Source organism: Oncorhynchus mykiss, chromosome 3 (assembly GCF_013265735.2).
Source record: "Oncorhynchus mykiss isolate Arlee chromosome 3, USDA_OmykA_1.1, whole genome shotgun sequence".
Lineage (NCBI taxonomy): Eukaryota > Metazoa > Chordata > Actinopteri > Salmoniformes > Salmonidae > Oncorhynchus > Oncorhynchus mykiss.
The window spans coordinates 42,262,946-42,280,716 of record NC_048567.1 but is presented as its reverse complement, the minus strand read 5'-3'; the positions used below and the strand labels follow the sequence as shown (position 1 = coordinate 42,280,716).

The 17,771-nt window shown below is 41.2% G+C and overlaps 1 protein-coding gene across 5 annotated transcripts in view; it reads left to right on the top strand.

The window, feature by feature from the left end:
- Positions 1–17,771, top strand: part of LOC110519979 (collagen alpha-3(VI) chain) — a 48,030-nt gene that overhangs the window by 10,889 nt on the left and 19,370 nt on the right. For 4 of the 5 annotated variants that reach the window (XM_036974109.1, XM_036974107.1, XM_036974108.1 and 1 more), the window contains exons 15-34: positions 75–686; positions 995–1,594; positions 4,325–4,951; positions 5,163–5,762; positions 5,956–6,555; positions 6,780–7,114; positions 7,295–7,373; positions 7,485–7,630; positions 8,631–8,723; positions 8,900–8,953; positions 9,347–9,418; positions 9,546–9,572; positions 10,502–10,546; positions 10,845–10,898; positions 11,026–11,088; positions 11,355–11,420; positions 11,652–11,705; positions 14,585–14,620; positions 15,271–15,333; positions 15,584–15,646. In XM_036974109.1, the coding sequence (XP_036830004.1) occupies positions 75–686; positions 995–1,594; positions 4,325–4,951; positions 5,163–5,762; positions 5,956–6,555; positions 6,780–7,114; positions 7,295–7,373; positions 7,485–7,630; positions 8,631–8,723; positions 8,900–8,953; positions 9,347–9,418; positions 9,546–9,572; positions 10,502–10,546; positions 10,845–10,898; positions 11,026–11,088; positions 11,355–11,420; positions 11,652–11,705; positions 14,585–14,620; positions 15,271–15,333; positions 15,584–15,646 (4,289 nt within the window). The remainder of the gene's footprint in view (positions 1–74; positions 687–994; positions 1,595–4,324; positions 4,952–5,162; positions 5,763–5,955; positions 6,556–6,779; positions 7,115–7,294; positions 7,374–7,484; positions 7,631–8,630; positions 8,724–8,899; positions 8,954–9,346; positions 9,419–9,545; positions 9,573–10,501; positions 10,547–10,844; positions 10,899–11,025; positions 11,089–11,354; positions 11,421–11,651; positions 11,706–14,584; positions 14,621–15,270; positions 15,334–15,583; positions 15,647–17,771) is intronic. The other variant, XM_036974110.1, reaches the window with a different exon arrangement.

Here is a 17,771-nt window from a genome sequence, read left to right as displayed (position 1 = left end):
AACACACATATTTCAGTCTCAGGTTCATGGAAGCAATGTTAACATAGTTTCTGTTTTGTTTCTGAAACTCTTAGTGGACCAAAGCATTGCCAGAAAGGATGTAGTATTCCTGCTGGATGGTTCTGATGGCACTAGGAATGGCTTTCCAGCAATGCGTGACTTTGTTCAAAGAGTGGTAGAGAAACTCACTGTGGAGGAGAACAGAGATCGAGTCTCTGTGGTCCAGTATAGCAGAGAATCAGAGGCCCACTTCTATCTGAACACTTACACAACAAAGGAAGACGTTGTGAACACCGTAAGAGGCCTGAGGCACAAAGGAGGGAGACCCCTCAACACTGGGGCAGCTCTCCAGTATGTCAGGGACAATGTCTTTACTGCCTCCTCCGGAAGTAGGCGCCTTGAAGGTGTTCCACAGATTCTGATACTGCTGAATGGTGGAAGGTCCTTTGACAATGTAGATACACCAGCGTCTGATCTCAAGGAGCTTGGTGTCTTGGTGTTTGGAATTGGAACAAGGAGCTCTGATAGCAGAGAATTACAGAAAATATCCTATGACCCCAGTTATGCTCTTTCCGTGTCTGAATTTACTGACCTCCCCAACGTCCAACAGCAGCTTCTTTCTGCTATGAGCACTGTCATTGTACAGGTCACAACCATGACACCAACAGTAAAACCAACAATTCTAGGTAAGATAAATATGGTTTTGATCAGTTCCATTTTCACTCTTACATCAGGATTTGAGTATTTGATAGCTTTGACATTTTAGGTAGATGCCTCCCGAGGCCTTTCATGTTGGATTTATTTCGTACCTCTGTAGGAATGTTCTCTATGATAGCACTCAGTCCAATGCACACATTGAAACTTTCTTTGAATGGTTGTTTGAGATTAGGGAAAGGGATGACTGTCATGTGAAGGAAGCAGCTTTGTCCTGTTTTTCCCTTACCTATGCATCATTTAATAAAACATTTTTTTTCTGAACATTCACATTCTCTAGTTGAGAGTCAGGCTCCCAGGAGGGATGTCGTGTTCTTGCTGGATGGATCTGATGGCACTAGGAGTGGATTCCCAGCAATGCGGGACTTTGTTCAAAGAGTAGTGGAGACACTCGGTGTGGATGAGAACAAAGATCGCGTGGCTGTGGTCCAGTACAGTAGAGATCCAGCCGCCCAATTCTATCTGAACACATACACAACAAAAGGAGAGATTCTCAACACTGTACGAGGTCTGAGACACAAAGGTGGGAGACCTCTCAACACTGGAGCAGCTCTCCAGTACGTGAGAGACAATGTCTTGACTGCCTCCTCCGGAAGTCGACGCACTGAAGGTGTTCCACAGTTACTGATTCTGCTGAGTGGTGGAAGGTCCTTTGACAATGTTGACACTCCAGCTTCTGCTCTGAAGGAGCTTGGGGTCTTGATCTTTGGAATTGGAACAAGGAGCTCTGATAGCAGAGAATTGCAGAGGATATCACATGATCCCAGTTACGCTCTGTCTGTCTCTGACTTCACTGACCTTCCAAACATCCAGCAGCAACTTCTGTCCTCGGTGGAGTCAGTTGTTATTGACGTTACGCCAGAATCGACAACAGATTTAGGTATGTGTCATCACTGTTAATTAACTGAGGACAACGCCCCGCATACAAAAGCATGAAAAACATATTTCAACCAGGCAGGTGCGCCTATTTCAGAAATAGCGATATAATTAATGCCTTACCTTTGATGATCTTCTTTTGTTGGAACTCCAAAAGATCCCAGATACATCACAAATGTTCCTTTTGTTTGATAATGTCCTTCTTTTTATCCATAAAAACTCAGTTTAGCTGGCTCTCTTCAGTCAATAATCCACCCAGTTCTCCATAAAAATGCATACAAAATTAATCCCAAACGTTAGTAAAAAACTTTTCCAAACAAGTCAAACAATGTTTATAATCAAAACTTAGATACCCTAATATGTAAATAAATCATAAAATTTAAGACGGAGAATCGTTATTGTCTTTACCGGGGATAAATACAAAAGAACGTTCTCTCTTCCACTCGCTTGGAAACACTTCAGCCAAAATTGGAGCCATTGCACTGAGAAAATACTTAAGGCTGATCCGGGAGTACCATGTAGAAGGGGCACAAGTAGAGAGCTAAAGGTGCCAGTGTCCGGCAAGAATGTGTTCAGATCAGGTTTATTGTAGATAATGATTCACCACACCACACCCCTCTGTATTGACAGTACTCACACTGAGGCTACACAAACATTGGAAATGTCCATAAACATAACGATATGCATACACAGAAAATAAGAATAGAAGAATCATATCCGAGGTATGTGGTACATCGCATAAATGAGCTAGCATGACTGGCTTGCACCTAGGCTAGCTTGCTAGAAGTAGCATGATGAAAATGGTAAAGGAATAATGAACCTTATAAACCTAGTAAATGACTCAACTACCTTAGCAACACCCAACGAAGCAATGATCTAAAGAAGCAATGACATGTGCAGAACTTACACTTAGATGCACGCACTAAACACAGGTCAAATACAATACAGATGAACAGTCCAGCGAGTCCATTCACTTCTGACCATGATCTCACTCTGACGGCAGGAGCAGAGTTCATTGAGGTGTATGGAGAATGCCGTTCCACAGGGATGCTGGCCCATGTTGACTCCAATGCTTCCCACAGTTGTGTCATGTTGGCTGGATGTTCTTTGGGTGTAGGACCATTCTTGATACACAAAGGAAACTGTTGAGTGTAACCGAGTTGCAGTTCTTTACACAAACTGGTGCACCTGGCACCTACTACCATACCTTGTTCAAAGGTACTTAAATATTTTGTGTTGTCCATTCACCCTCTGGGTCCTGTGCTTTGAATTAGTGCAACTTTTCTCCAATGATTAGTAGCGGTACTACACCCCAAAATGATGTCATCGTCAATGTTATATTTTCATTGGCTCGTGAGATTTAAACGGTCCTACACGGACTTCCACATTACTTACCCCAGTATATTTGGTACCAATGTTTTCGTCTTAAGCAGCGGATAACAAATAACACATTTTCTAAATATGTATGTGATTGTCTAGTTTGGATAGAGCATATACCAAACGAACGGGCTGCTCACTACGCGTTGTTTGGTGTGGTGTAGTTCGTCTGTGTTTGACAGAGGGGGCCAACTCCACAGTGAAATTCATGTATGGAGTTGTATAGAAATTGTGCAATTTGGTGATTTTCCTCCTGTTACTTATAACGTCATAATACAGTTGAACAGCATAAGACAAGCAATCCTTCAGAAACTGTCATGCCCCCTCAATTTGAAACAATATTTGAAACTGATTCAGAAGGTGAAAAGGTCAGTTCATTCACGTTTAAAAATATTAATACATTTTTTATTTGATACTCGAACGTTTTGTACAAATAATCTTTTTTTTTTAATGCATTTGAGCATGTGCTCTGCTAATTGACTACGTCTTACACAAATACTTTATATACCGGTCCAATATATTCTACAGTGTTGCAGTTGTCTGTGGAATAAGTGTTTACTACTCTATCCTTCATGGCCCTCTCCATATTGACTTTTAAACGGGCATAGCAAATATAGCCGAATAATCGCTCCAAGGTGGTCAGCTGAAGATGTTTTAAATTTTTGCATGGGACAATATGAAATCACCAATTACTGCACGTAGTGCCACTTTGTATTGAACAGGATAAGCATCAGTTGAGAAAGGCCACCCGGCTCATGGGTGCACCTTTGAGGTATTGGTAGGGGCACAAAAATAATGCTTTAATAGCTAACACACAAGCTCAACCAAACGAAGTGCTGGTACAATACCATTTCTATTTCTTCAAATCCAGTGACACAAGAGACTAAAAACAAAGATTATGTGTGTTTACAGTTTTGATTGATTGATTAGCTAGCTGTGGGTTAAGCAGGAAAACTACAAGTTCTCTTACATGGGAGTTTGTCAAAGTAGCACTACAGACAGAGCACAATCGCTACCACCTGACACATGCACCCAACCACCCAACAACGTCTATTAGAAACAGTCTTTTGCACTTTCGAGAGTGACCGCTGGGGTGTTGTTCTTACGGTTGAACTTGTAACTGGGTTTCAGTAGTTTGCATCACCACCTGTGATTGTGCAATGCTGTAGTCTAGTTCAATATTTTTTTTTATTTTTTATATTCTGCTCAAAGGTTCATTACAAAAAATGTATTCTCAATAATAATGATATATTATATTTAGTGTCCTCTATTTCCCTAATGGGTGGGCCACCATTGACATTGCAGCTCAACTTGTGTTGTCAACAAACACATTTGATGTGCCTGTCTTCTCTCACAGTCACCACAACCGTAGTATTCACTGGCGGAGAAAAGAGGGACGTGGTTTTCCTCATTGACGGCACAACAGCGGTGCGCAGCGAGTTCCCCGCCATCCGTGACATGATTGGGAGGGTCGTGGAAAAGCTGGACGTGGGTCTGGATCGGGTGAGGGTGTCAGTGGTGCAGTACAGCGACGGTGCCACGGTGGAGTTCCTCTTGAACGAGCACTCCACCAAAGACGAGGTCCGCCAGGCCACGAGGAAGCTTCAGAGCAGCGGTGGGAACCGTCGGAACACTGGTCGTGCCCTTGAATGGATCTCCAAGAACATCTACCAGAAATCAGCAGGTAGCCGCATTGAGGAGGGAGTTCCTCAGTTCCTGATTCTAGTCACAGGGGGAAAGTCCAACGATGACGTCTCTGGACCGGTTAATCAGCTGAAGACCAACCTGGTTGCCCCTTTAGCCATCGGCACAAAGAATGCCGACCCCAATGAACTGAGGCAGATCGCCCTAAAGCCAGAACTTGCCTACTCCATTAACAACTTCGGGCAGCTTCCAACAGTGGAGCAGCAGCTTATTGCTTCAGTCAACACCATGACCACCACTGACATCTCCGGCAGTTTTGTTCCCTCAGTTTTGGATATTGGTAAGACATACTAGATTATTTAACCCAACGTAATTCTAAATAGTGCTTACCAATCAAAAATGTTTTTGAATATGATGGAAATTTATGTTATGTTTTGTATGATTTTGGCTCAACTGTTATGATCCCCTTGTTGACTTTTTTTAAAGATATTTTGCCAACAAGAAAAGTGAAACACCACCTGCTTTACTTTTTCTTGTGTCTTACTTCTCAGCTAACCTCAACATGGGGCGGAAAGATATCATCTTTCTCATCGATGGCTCGGACTCCACAGGCTCCAATGGCATTGCCCACATCCGTGACTTCATCCTCAACATCGTTCAGCAACTAGATGTGCAACTTGACCAGGTACGGGTCGCTGTCGTCCAATATTCCGACAAGGTCAAGACCGAGTTCTCTCTCAACTCCCACAACAAAAAAACAGCTGTGCTCTCAGCCATCAAAAGACTACGCCAGCAGGGTGGAAGATCATCCGATCTTGCCAACGCCATCGAGTATGTGACCAGGAATGAGCTGAAAGCCTCGGCGGGTGTCCGGCTTGCGCAGGCCTCCCAGCATCTAGTGGTCCTTACCGGCGGAAGGTCCCCCACTGACGTGTCCGTGTACGGCCCTCTGCTTAAAGGCTCCCGGGTTAACTGCATCGGCATCGGGGCTGGTGGAGCAGACTCCAGGCAGCTCAACCAGATTGCCACCAGCTCTGCAGATGTTCTCCAGGTACCCGCTTTCCCCGGCTTGCCTGTCATTAAGGAGAGGTTTATTGCCAGGCTGAACGGAACAATGCCTGTTGAGGCACCACCAGATTTTGTCGTCCCAAGTAAGTGAAACCACGCAGAAATGCATTCTCACCTTATTCTGTATAAGAAATGTATTGATAAATACAAAATAAAATGGAAATAAATACTGTAGATATGATTCAACATGGCACCTCTCTCTTTCCCTCTATCCCTCTCTCTCGCTCTCTCACTCACTCTCTCTGTTCTCTCTCTCTGCATCGGTCCTCCCTAAAGCCAAGGTTGCTGATATTGTATTCTTGGTGGACGGCTCCATCAACCTGGGCAAGGACAACTTCAAGGAGGTGATGGGGTTCATCCAGAACCTCATCGACCTCTTCTTTACTGAGCGTGACAACCTGCAGATTGGTCTGGCGAGCTACACCACCGACGTCACCGACGTGTTCTACCTCAACACCTACAAGAACAAGGACGACATAATCGATGCCATCAGCCGCACCGAGTACAAGGGAGGCCGCAGGATCAATACAGGCACCGCCATCCACCACGTACAGGAGAACCACTTCATCAAAGATAAAGGCAGCAGGAAGGATGAGGGAATCGCCCAGATCCTGATGATCATCACCGGCGGAAGGTCGGCCGACGACAGTAAGACCTCAGCTCTGGCGTTAAAGGCCACCGGCGTGCGCATCTACGCTGTCGGCGTGGGTGACATTGAGGATGAGTTGAACAACCTGGCGAGTGAGGCCTCCACAGTGGCCAGGGCAAGCACGTTTGTGGAGCTCTCTGAGCTCAACGAGCAAATCCTTGAGACATTGGATGATGAGGTGAAGGGAATCAAGCTCTGCACTGGCGTGAGCCAGGAGCCCTCAAAAAGTGAGAACCATTTTAATTTTTATTCCTTAGTGTTGGTATCAGGGGGACATAACATGGCATGTCTATTTCACTTCCTGATGATTGTTTTACTTACATTCACTTTCATATAGAACATTGATAAAAGAAATGACAAAAAAACATCTATATTAAAAGTTGTGGTACAGAGAAGCTCCAAACACCAACAACAAGCCAACCTCACCGTATATCCTCTCTCTCTCTTTCAGCCTGCAGTCTGGAGGTGTTGGTAGGCTTTGATGTGTCCTCACCAAACATCTTCCAGGCCCAGAGGATCCTGGAGTCCAAGATGGGTGCCATCCTCCAAAGGATCACCAAGATGACGGGCATCAGTTGCTCGTCGGGCCAGATCCCATTGATCCAGGTGGGCATCCTGGCCATGGATGCCGCCTCAGAACCCGTCCACCTGGAGTTCACGGACAACGCCGACATGCTGTTCGAGGCATTCCGAGCACTGCGCGCCCGCGGACCCTACTTTCTCAACGCCAAGACCATTGCCGCATATGGGTCCAGGTTCAAAAGCCGAGCAGCAGATGCGGTCAAGGTGTGTCTGTTTGTCTCTTTTTATTTTTTACTTAATGTAATTATCTTCATAAACATGTAACTGTGTGAGAGCAGATTTGAAGTCTGCCATTTTAAGTTTGACTTGAGAGTAAAGCAAACAAATTTAAACAAATGCCATTCACGATTAATGAAATTAAATGATTGTCCACCCCCCGCACAGGTTGTGATCCATCTGACTGATGGTCTGGATGGCCAGTATAATGAAATGAAGAGACAGGTTGAAGAACTTAAGATTTCAGGTGAGGAGAATTATTATGTCTGGAAAATAAACGGTTGAAACTGCATTAACTGAGAAACATCCTGGACAAAGGGAATAGAATCTGAGTCTTGTGTGTGTTGTGCCATGCTAGGTGTGAACAGCTTTATCCTGGTGGGTCTGGAGCGGGTACCCAGGTTTGAGGAGGCCGTGCTCCTGGAGTTTGGCCGCGGTTTCAGGTACACCAGACCCCTCAGAGTTAATGTCATGGACTTGGACTACGAGCTTCTGGAGGAACTGGTGAGTGGTGTCTAGGGTTGCAAAGCTACATGTAATTTATTAAAGTTACCAGAATCTTCTGTAATTAACAGGTAATCTATGGCAATCTATGATACATTTTGTAATTTATACTTGAATAACTTTTAAAAATGTATTCATATATAATATTACCTGTTTTACATCTGTGTCCAAATAATACATTTGTTTCTGGTGGATAGACCATATGGTTCCAGAGAAAATAGCCTTATTAATTAAAAAAGCATCTAATCCCAAATCGAATGAAAAACTCTTCCAACTATTGTCTTTTTCACAACTGCCATCAGTTTTGCCCCAACAAAGACCTATTGACATGGTATTATAAATGATAAGTGATTAAAGAAAAATATAAAGGATATTTCATACTGATTCCCTCATATTAAACACCATTGGTATTCATTAAGTTGATGGTTTATATTTAGGATAATGTTTTACAGCGTTGTCATTCTCTTCTTATTTTAAAATAATGGTAATCATTTTTTAGTTGATTTTTAAAATATATTTTACATGTGATAAGGCCACACTGAGGGCCAGAGATAATGACAGACACTTGTGATAAAATGAAGTAACCAAAAATGCCACTAGATGTATTTGACAAAATTCTATATCCTTGAAAGTGACCAAAAATCTGGTAGTTTACTGGTAAAATTTCAACCCTAGTGATTGCAACCCTAGTGGTGTTACAGTCACTCACTACTGAAATGTTACCTGTTTTTGTACTTGTACCTATACTGTACCATACAGCCCAACTGCCATGTAACCCAATTTTGCCCCACAAACGCTTTGAGGAAAGAACCTGGAGAAAGACTAAGGACAAGCTACAGTATGACCACATTGAACATCTTAAAGGAAGATAATTTAAGTCCCAGTCAAGTCACAGAGATGCACATTTTGATTGAGTGGATAATCAACCAATTATCTTGGCTGTACACAATTGTTTTTGTTCCGTCTTCTATTCCAACTTTGTAAACTTTGCAATTTACAGGACAACATTGCTGAGAGGGAGTGTTGCGCGGTGCCATGCAAATGCACCGGCAGAAGGGGAGACAGAGGAGCAGTCGGACTTGGAGGACTGAAGGTTACTAATGTTCTTTATTATTATTACTTGAACTTAAGTATGCTAATATTAAGTGTATAAATGAAAAAATGGCTAGGAAAATGTTTCTGTAGACGATGAAAGGCCTTGTGCTTTACTATTGTGATGAGTTAGTTATACTGTGTAGATTTATGCATAATATACTTCTTATCTTGCAGGGTGGTCCAGGCGGAGCAGGTGGAGCAGGACATCCCGGAGATGAGGGTGGATCCGTAAGTCAGATTTATGTTTATACTTTATCTGAAACCTTATTAATAACCGCACAAATACATGTTCAGCTTTCTTTCTGTCTTCTTTAGTAAGACTGTGCCCTCAGTCCACACTATACACCTGCTCTGAAGTTTAATAGTAATAATTCCAGATGCTCAAAGTGCAATCAAATAAAATTTTATTTGTTGCGTGCACAGGATACAGCAGGCGTAAAACAGTACAGTGAAATGCTTCCTTACAAGCTCTTCCGCAACGATGCAGAGAATACTAGGTCACAAATGTGTAGGACCCTAGGGTGATGCACGGCAACCATCGTCAATCTCAATGTTATTCGATACAGTGTACGTACACTATGTTTTGTTACATGAAATCTCTTACTTCTCGTCCTGTGACAGGGAGACAGAGGTCCTCCTGGTGTCAACGGAACTCAAGGTTTCCAGGGATGTCCTGGACAGAGGGGCATCAAGGTAAGTACCCACTTAGCACCACTGTATCAATCATCAGGTTAATTGATGTGAAATCATAATGGTATGTAGTACTTTTTTTGCATAAAATATTTAACAATAGATATCTCTTTTTCTCTCTCTTGATCAGGGTGGTCGTGGGTACTCTGGAGAAAAGGTGAGTTTTTGAAATTGAGAAATTGCCTTCAGGAAGTATTCACACCCCTTGACTTAAAAATAAATATAACAAATAAAACACTAATATATATTGATTAAATAAGTATTCAATTACATGTTAGAATAATTTTTGGCAGTGATTACAGTTGTGAGTTTTTCTGGGTAAGTCTCTAAGAGTTTTGTCACCTGGATTGTATAATATTTGCACATTATTATTATTTTTTTTATTCTTCAAGCTCTGTCAAGTTGGTTGTTGATCGATGCTATACAGACATTTCATGTCTTGCCATAGATTTGCAAGCCGATTTAAGTCAAAATTGTAACTAGGCCACTCAGGAACATTCAATGTCATATTGGTAAGCAACTCCAGTGTATATTTGACCTTGTGTGTTTGGTCATTATCCTGCTGAAAGGTGAATTTGTCTCCCAGTGCCTGTTGGAAAGCAGACTGAACCAGGTTTTCTTCTACTGAGAGACCTTGCAGATAATTGTATATGTTGGGTACAGAGATGAGGTAGTCAGTTATTGCACACAGAGTTAGTACATGTAACTAATTATGTGACTTGTTAAGCACATTTTTACTCCTGAACGTATTTAGGCTTGCAATAACACATGGGTTGAAAACTTATTGACTCAAGACATTTCAACTTTTTATTTTTTATAAATGTTTTAAAATGTCTGGGAACATAATTCCACTTTGACATCATGGGGTATTGTGTGTAGTAGGCCAGTGACATAAAATGTTAATGTAATCTATTTTAAATTCAGCCTGTAAAACAACAAAATGTTGAAGTCAAGGCATGTGAATACTTTCTGAAGGCACTGTATATTCAAATGATAATCGATACAGTATATTGATCACATAATACTGATCATTGTTTGAATGTTAATGATGAGTATCAACCCCCAACAACCCTTGTCTTCTATCAGGGTGAATTTGGAGAGATTGGCCTGGATGGCATCAATGGAGAAGAGGTAAGAAAAACATAACTTTAAGATATTTTAAACTATGGCATGGACTGTCATACCGAACTTCAAGGGAACAGTTACAGTTTTTAAAATCTTGGTCCCATGCCAGAAGGGCTTTTGAAATCCACTCTATAATCCACCATCTTACATAGCAAAATGTACCGTAAATCCAACTTTGAGTGCTTTTGCTTGAAGTTGTTCCCACAAATCAGACCCACAGTAGTAGAGACTAATATGATGACTTATGATTCACGTTTAGACCACACTGTAATGTGTGGCTGACTGATTTATTGCCTTCCACTAGGGCAAGAGTGGAGTCGCTGGACCCCCAGGAGACAGAGGAAACCCTGGGAGAAGGGTGAGTCCTCGTATGGTCATTGCAACCTCACAAATATAATGTTTTGATACTTTTCCATGCATTCATTAATTTTCATGATTCTGATATGGTTATCACTCACAGATACTTCTGTGTTCTTTGTGTTCAGGGACCCAAAGGAACTAAAGGACATGAAGGAGACATCGGGGATACCGGAATCCGAGGAGATCCTGTGAGTATCCTCTGACCACTTTATTCCAGATCAGAGCTTGTTTTCTTTACATAATGATTTTATTCAGGGCCAGGAATGGGTAAATTGATCCTGGTTCGATCATCATTTGGTATTACCTTATAATGATATCATGACAAGTAATGATTGGGATTCTTATGGTAAATATAACAGAGAAACAAACCAAACTAGTCAACCAATTATTTCTACCACATCATTAAGAGCCAAACTGATTCTGTATCTGATTCCATTTGATTTATGTTTCCCAGGGAACCACAGGGCGAGATAACAACGTGGCTGGACCTAAAGGAGACCCAGGCGATGTCGGCCCAGTGGTAATGTCTTCCTGACTCTCTTCCGCTCGCCAAGCTATAATGTGAACTGCTTTGGAGATTACAGTGTTTTGTATAGGAAATTAACTATCCAGTATCCAGGTATTCTTGATATTTTGAGTGCTTTTTTGCCATTGCACAGTGAGTACGAGTGAGCATGTTCATCACTCATTTCCAGTTTAAATAGTAACTTAAATAGTTTCTCTCACTGATGGACTTTGTCTTGAATCGTAGGGAGAGCCAGGGGACGATGGTAAGATGGGAGGCCCCGGTGAACCAGGCAGGACGGTAGGACCACTCTCTCTCTTCTTCTCTATTACTAAAAGCTCTTGTCTGATATTTGGCTTAATGTTTCATTAAACACAATAGTTGGGTCGTTCCACCAATTTGGTGCCTTTTGAGTGTAACTTAGTAAAAAAACAACATTTGATTTCACCTCATTTTAATATTTTGTCATAAAGAATACATTTTAATCAAATTGAAGTTTTCCCATCTCAAGAGGTTAAATAAATAAATGGCTATAGTAAGTGCCTGTTAAGTGACAAATAAAGTAACAGGGTTGACTGTAACAGGGTTAACCGTAACAGGTTTGACAATTCTTTAATTTTAAAATTTTGTCATAAAGAACACATTTTAATAAAATTGAAGTTTTCCCATCTCAAGAGGTAAAATAAATAAATGGCTATGGTAAGTGCCTATTAAGTGACAAATAAAGTAACAGGGTTGACTGTAACAGGGTTAACCGTAACAGGGTTGACAATTTATTCTTAAATCAGCCATGAATCCCCTTGTGACATTGGGAATGGATGCTTGTTGTGTGCAACAGGGAGTGGCAATCGCAAGCTTCACAAAATAATAACATTATTCAAATATTTCTAGCCCGTCAATATATGTGACCGGCCAGCTCGATTCAGTCTTCTGTAACAGAATTTTTTTACATTTTTTTTTTTTTACGTTGGATAAAAGTAGAGGCGCAGAGCCCTTGAATATTTTGGTATGCCTACTGGAGAGCTTTTCTTTGTCTACACCCATTCAGCATCATTCAGACCCTCTTAAGCCTTAGCCTCACCCATCTCTTTAAGGATTCCCATGTGAGGCCATGTGCTAAAAATAATGAATACGGTAGTGTACTAAACATCCTCAAGATTTTAAGACTAAAAGTTGGTTTATACTACGTCTATTAACATGTTTGTTGACATTTGTCACAGGGACATCCAACATCAAACAAGTATAAACAAAAGTATAAACACAAAAACTACAGGCTGCATGACATCAGCAGCCTGGTAGTCCAAAATGACATAACTTGTGTATTTTAAAACCAATAAACCCATTTGTTTAAAAATGTATTTAGTATAGGTCAATCTAGCAAACCAGGCAACTAAAACAAACTTTCTGAACAATGTTTTGGTTAGTTTCTAGCTTGTTAGCTAGCTAGCTAATGTGAAGTTAGCTGGCTAGCCAGTTCAAATAATGTCCATATCATATAGCTGACAACGTCTTAACTTCATCTAATTTGTATGAATTATTACAGGAAAATAAACTCACAACAAGATCATTGTTTACAAGTTAATGGCGAGCCAATTACAGAAAATAGCTTACGGTTGTGAGTGTGATGAAATAAAAGCTGAGCATTCTACCAGAGAATGTTTGAACTTGGACACTGTCTCGTTGGCCTAACGTTATATCTTAATTTGACTTTGGAGCAGGTCATATTGTTCTTCACATTACCGTCTCTGGTAAACACACACTATATAAAATAAAATCAAAGTGTATTTGTCACATGCACAGGATACAGAATGTGTAAATGGTATAGTGAAATGGTTATAGTGGAGTCTTTTGTTTAGACATGTAACTAACATGTAGCTAGCTAAACAATGAACCATAATCCCAACTACTAACATTACTACACTGCAAAAATCTGCAGGTAGCTAAACAAACTAGGTTCAATGTTAGCTAGCTAACTAACATTAGGCTATAACTAGCAATGCAAATGGCTCTGCGATATGAATAATATTACTACACAATCATACACGTAACATTAGCTAGCAAGCCAGTCAGATAACATTCACTAACATTAAGCTTTAACTTGCAATAAAAATGACTTTCTGACAAAATTAGAAACGTATCATATCTGAAAATGTAGCTAGCTAGACTCTGTTACCTGTATACATGGATGAACACTTCTCCCTCTCTGTCATGGATGCCATGGTTGCCCTTACTTTAAAGCTGTAATTCGGAGACAGGTGTTTTATACAACAGCCTTCTACGTGTTCTGTTTTTGACTCACTCCGCATATTTTCAATCAAACGCCTGAATTTTCTCCATCTCCTTAGCTTCCACCTGGCATTCCACTGATTTCAAAACTCAGTTATCCAGAAAGTGGAGAGCCTTAGCAAAATTTGTGCAGTTCTTTGTGATATCTTTCAAAAAAGCTGCTATAAAAATGATTACCTACACATACTAAGCAGCTCATATTACAGACAAAAGCGTGCTACATGGCAGACCAATCCGAACTCATCTCTTGGCATATCCAGCCCAGCCATAGCCAAAAATAATAAAACCGGCTCACTTCACCTGCTGTACTGTATGATTTGATGTTCGGTGTTTCTTTCAAATAATTTAAAAAAAGAAACAGTTTCACCATATTAAAACTAGAGTTCAGTTCACATAACAGGGTTGGCCTTAAAACGAGTTACAGAATGAATCACTAATCACATTAAATAAATAATAATCTTCGAAATGACTTTGTCAAAGCAACAAAATAACTAAGGCTTTACAGTGATGGTGAAACTGGAGAGATTTTGTGATTAAATGGGTTAAAATCTTCCTAGAAGTTACACAGGGTTGACGGAGGGAAATGTCAAAATGCTGAATTTGGCACTTTAGCAAGTCTTTATCAAAAATGTGATATATTGAATAATAAATTGGATATATAAATTGGACATATTTTATAATAAATTGGATATATTGAATAATCCATGAGATCTAAATGAAAGGGCACTTCATTTAATATAACAGGCTTTTAAAATTAAAATGTTCTACTTAAAATGTCAAAATGCACTCATTTTGTGGAACTACCCAGTTTACTTACCTCCACCACATTATGAGGTAACTCAGTAATAACAGTGGCTGTTTAATTTGTTTCTTTCCTGTTTGGATTATACTAGGGTTCTGATGGTAGAAGAGGCCCACCCGGACAAACTGTAAGTGAACCCTGAACCTGACCACTTGATGCATTGCTTAAGAAAGCCTAATGTTTCTTAACCAAGCTACATTACTGTATCTGCAATCAGGCAAACCAGCACCCTCAATCCCCATTACCCGTTGCTATCTGCATATCTACGACACTTCACATGCACTCGTCAGACTTATGACCACACTACATACACCCACACTGTATACGTACTGTACATACTAGCACGTGTGTAGCATTTGCAGTAGCATATATGTAGCATATAGCATAATAACATTACCCACACTTAGCACACTTAACATTGACAAACATCAATTTATTTTGATGATCAAACTTAGCATATCTAGCTAGCAGCTGTCCTTACTTACATTGGGCTGACTTTCCTTAGTGCTAGCTACTCAATTATCTACAATAAACCCACTTCATCTAATTTCAACAAACTGATCATGTTTACTGAGGTCCACTCTCCGTGGGGTCATAGGAAAGCTAATGTTTCTGGTTTTCAGGGATACAGTATTTTCAACGGAATTTCCGTTTCCCCTAAAAAACGGAAGTGAGGACCCCGCTTTTTAGGCTTTTTATGCCTGCTAAAAAGATGGTTACCTGAGGTCTAATCATACACTGAACTTAATTGAGACATGCGTTTCTCTGATGTTATAGGGAGACCCTGGCAAACCCGGAGGTAACGGTGTGCAGGGAGAGCCAGGTATCGGAGGATCCGGGGTAAGTGCGTCCGTCCCCTCTGTGTGTTTTTTGTTGTTGATAGAACATTGTGTAGCTTAAGCTGTGCATGTATATCCTCCCATGCTAGATTTGATCAATTACTTTCATCACACTTTTATTGGTATCAGTCATTATGTGGGCTTTCATAGTAGCCATGTCTATACTGGAGCTAGGTGGCTGAACTAAGTCCAACAGGCAATTGTCCTTCAGATTCAAATCACACTTTTTTGTAATGCTTTGTCCTATTTAGGGCCAAGCTGGACCAATTGGTGCACCTGGTACCAGAGGTGAGGACGGGAACCCTGGACCAAGGGTAAGGAAACTACCAGAGCCATTTTGAATATGACACACCTCTGATATTGGCATGTCAGGTTCTGCAGTATGTTAAGACCTTAGTCTCTACTGTGTATCAAGACATAACGCTTCTAAAAGGAATGGTGCCGAAAACGTTGGTTCTAGTTAATGTAGATTTTATATCTATCTACCCATTCATCTTTGACCTAATTGTTTCAAACCGTCCTCCCAAGTGGAGCAGCAGTCTAAGGCACTGCATCGCAGTACTTGAGGCGTCACTACAGACCCAGGTTCGATCCCGGGCTGTGTCGCAGCCGGCAGCGACCGGGAGACCCATGATGCGGCACACAATTGGACCAGCGGCGTCCGGGTTAGGGGAGGGTTTAGCCGGCTGGGATGTCCTTGTTCCATCGTGCTCAGTGACTCATGTGTGTACAGTGTTTCCTATGACACATCGGTGCGGGTTAAGCGAGCAGTGTGTCAAGAAGCAGTGCGGCTTGGCAAGGTCGTGTTTTGGAGAACACATGGCTCTCGACCTTCGCCTCTCCCGAGTCCGTACGGGAGTTGCAGCGATGGAACAAGACTGAAACTACCAATTGGATACAACGAAATTGGGGAGAAAAAAGGAGTCATATATATATGTTTCAATGAGTGATGAATTACCATAGGGTTTTAGTCCTCTTTGATATAAGAAGTTTGTATGTTGACACATTTTAAGTTTGGACTTTGAGCTGTACTGCACATCACCATATGACTTGATGAAAAGGCATCTAATTGTGTATAATAGTAAACACGAACAACTTGTGGTCGGAAATGTGCAGTGCATTTGGAAAGTATGCAGACCCCTTGATTTTTTTCACATTTTGTTACGTTACAGCCTTGATCTAAAAATGATTGAAACATTCTTTCCCTCATAAATCTACACACAATGCCCCGTAATGACAAAGCAAAAACAGGCTGTTATAAATGTTTGCGCATGTATAAAAAAATGTATTCAGATCCTTTACTCAGTACTTTGTTGAAGCACCTTTGGCAGCGATTACAGCCTCAAGTCTTCTTGGGTATGACGCTACAAGCTTGGCACACCTGTATTTGTCGAGTTTCTCTCATTCTTCTCTGCAGATCCTCTCAAGCTCTGTCAGCTATTTTCAGGTCTCTCCAGAGATGTTAGATCGGGTTCAAATCCAGGCTTTGGCTGGGCCACTAAAGGACATTGAGACTTTTCCTGAAGCCGCTCCTGCATTGTCTTGGCTGTGTGTTTAGGGTCATTGTCCTGTTGACAACCTTCGTCCAAGTCTGAGCAGGTTTTCATCAAGGATCTTTCTATACTTTGCTCCGTTTATCTTTGCCTCAATCCTAACTAGTCTCCCAGTTCATGCCACTAAAAATCATCCCCACAGCAGGATGCTGCCACCACCATGCTTCACTGTAGGGATGGTGCCAGGTTTCCTCCAGACGTGACACTAGGCATTCAGGCCAAAGAGTTCAATATTTGTTTAATCAGAACAGAGAATCTTGTTCCTCATGGTCTGAGAGTCTTTAGGTGCATTTTGGCACTCCAAGCGGTATGTCATGTGCCTTTTACTAAGGAGTGGCTTACGTCTGGCCACTCTACCATGAAGGCCTGATTGGTGGAGTTCTGCTGAGATGGTTGTCCTTCTGGAAGTTTCTCCCATCTCCACAAATGAACTCTAGAGCTCTGTCAGTGACCATCAGGTTCTTGGTGGTTTCAAACTTCTTCCATTTAAGAATGATGGAAGGCCACTGTGTTCTTGGAGACCTTCAATGCTGCATACATGTTTTGGTTCCCTTACCCAGATATGTGCCTCAACACAATCTTGTCTTTGAGCTATATGGACAATTCCTTCAACCTCATAGCTTGGCATTTGCTCTGGCATGCACTGTCAACTGTGAGACCTTATATAGACTTTCCAAATCATGTCTATTCAATTGAATTTACCACAGGTGGACTCCAATCAAGTTGTATAAACATCTCAAGGATGGTCAATGGAAACAGGATGCACCTGAGCTCAATTTCGAGTCTCATAGTGAAGGGTCTGAATGTGTGATATTTCATTTTTTAATTTTATTTAATACATTTGCTAAAATGTCTTTGTCATTATGGGGTTTTGTGTGTAGATAGA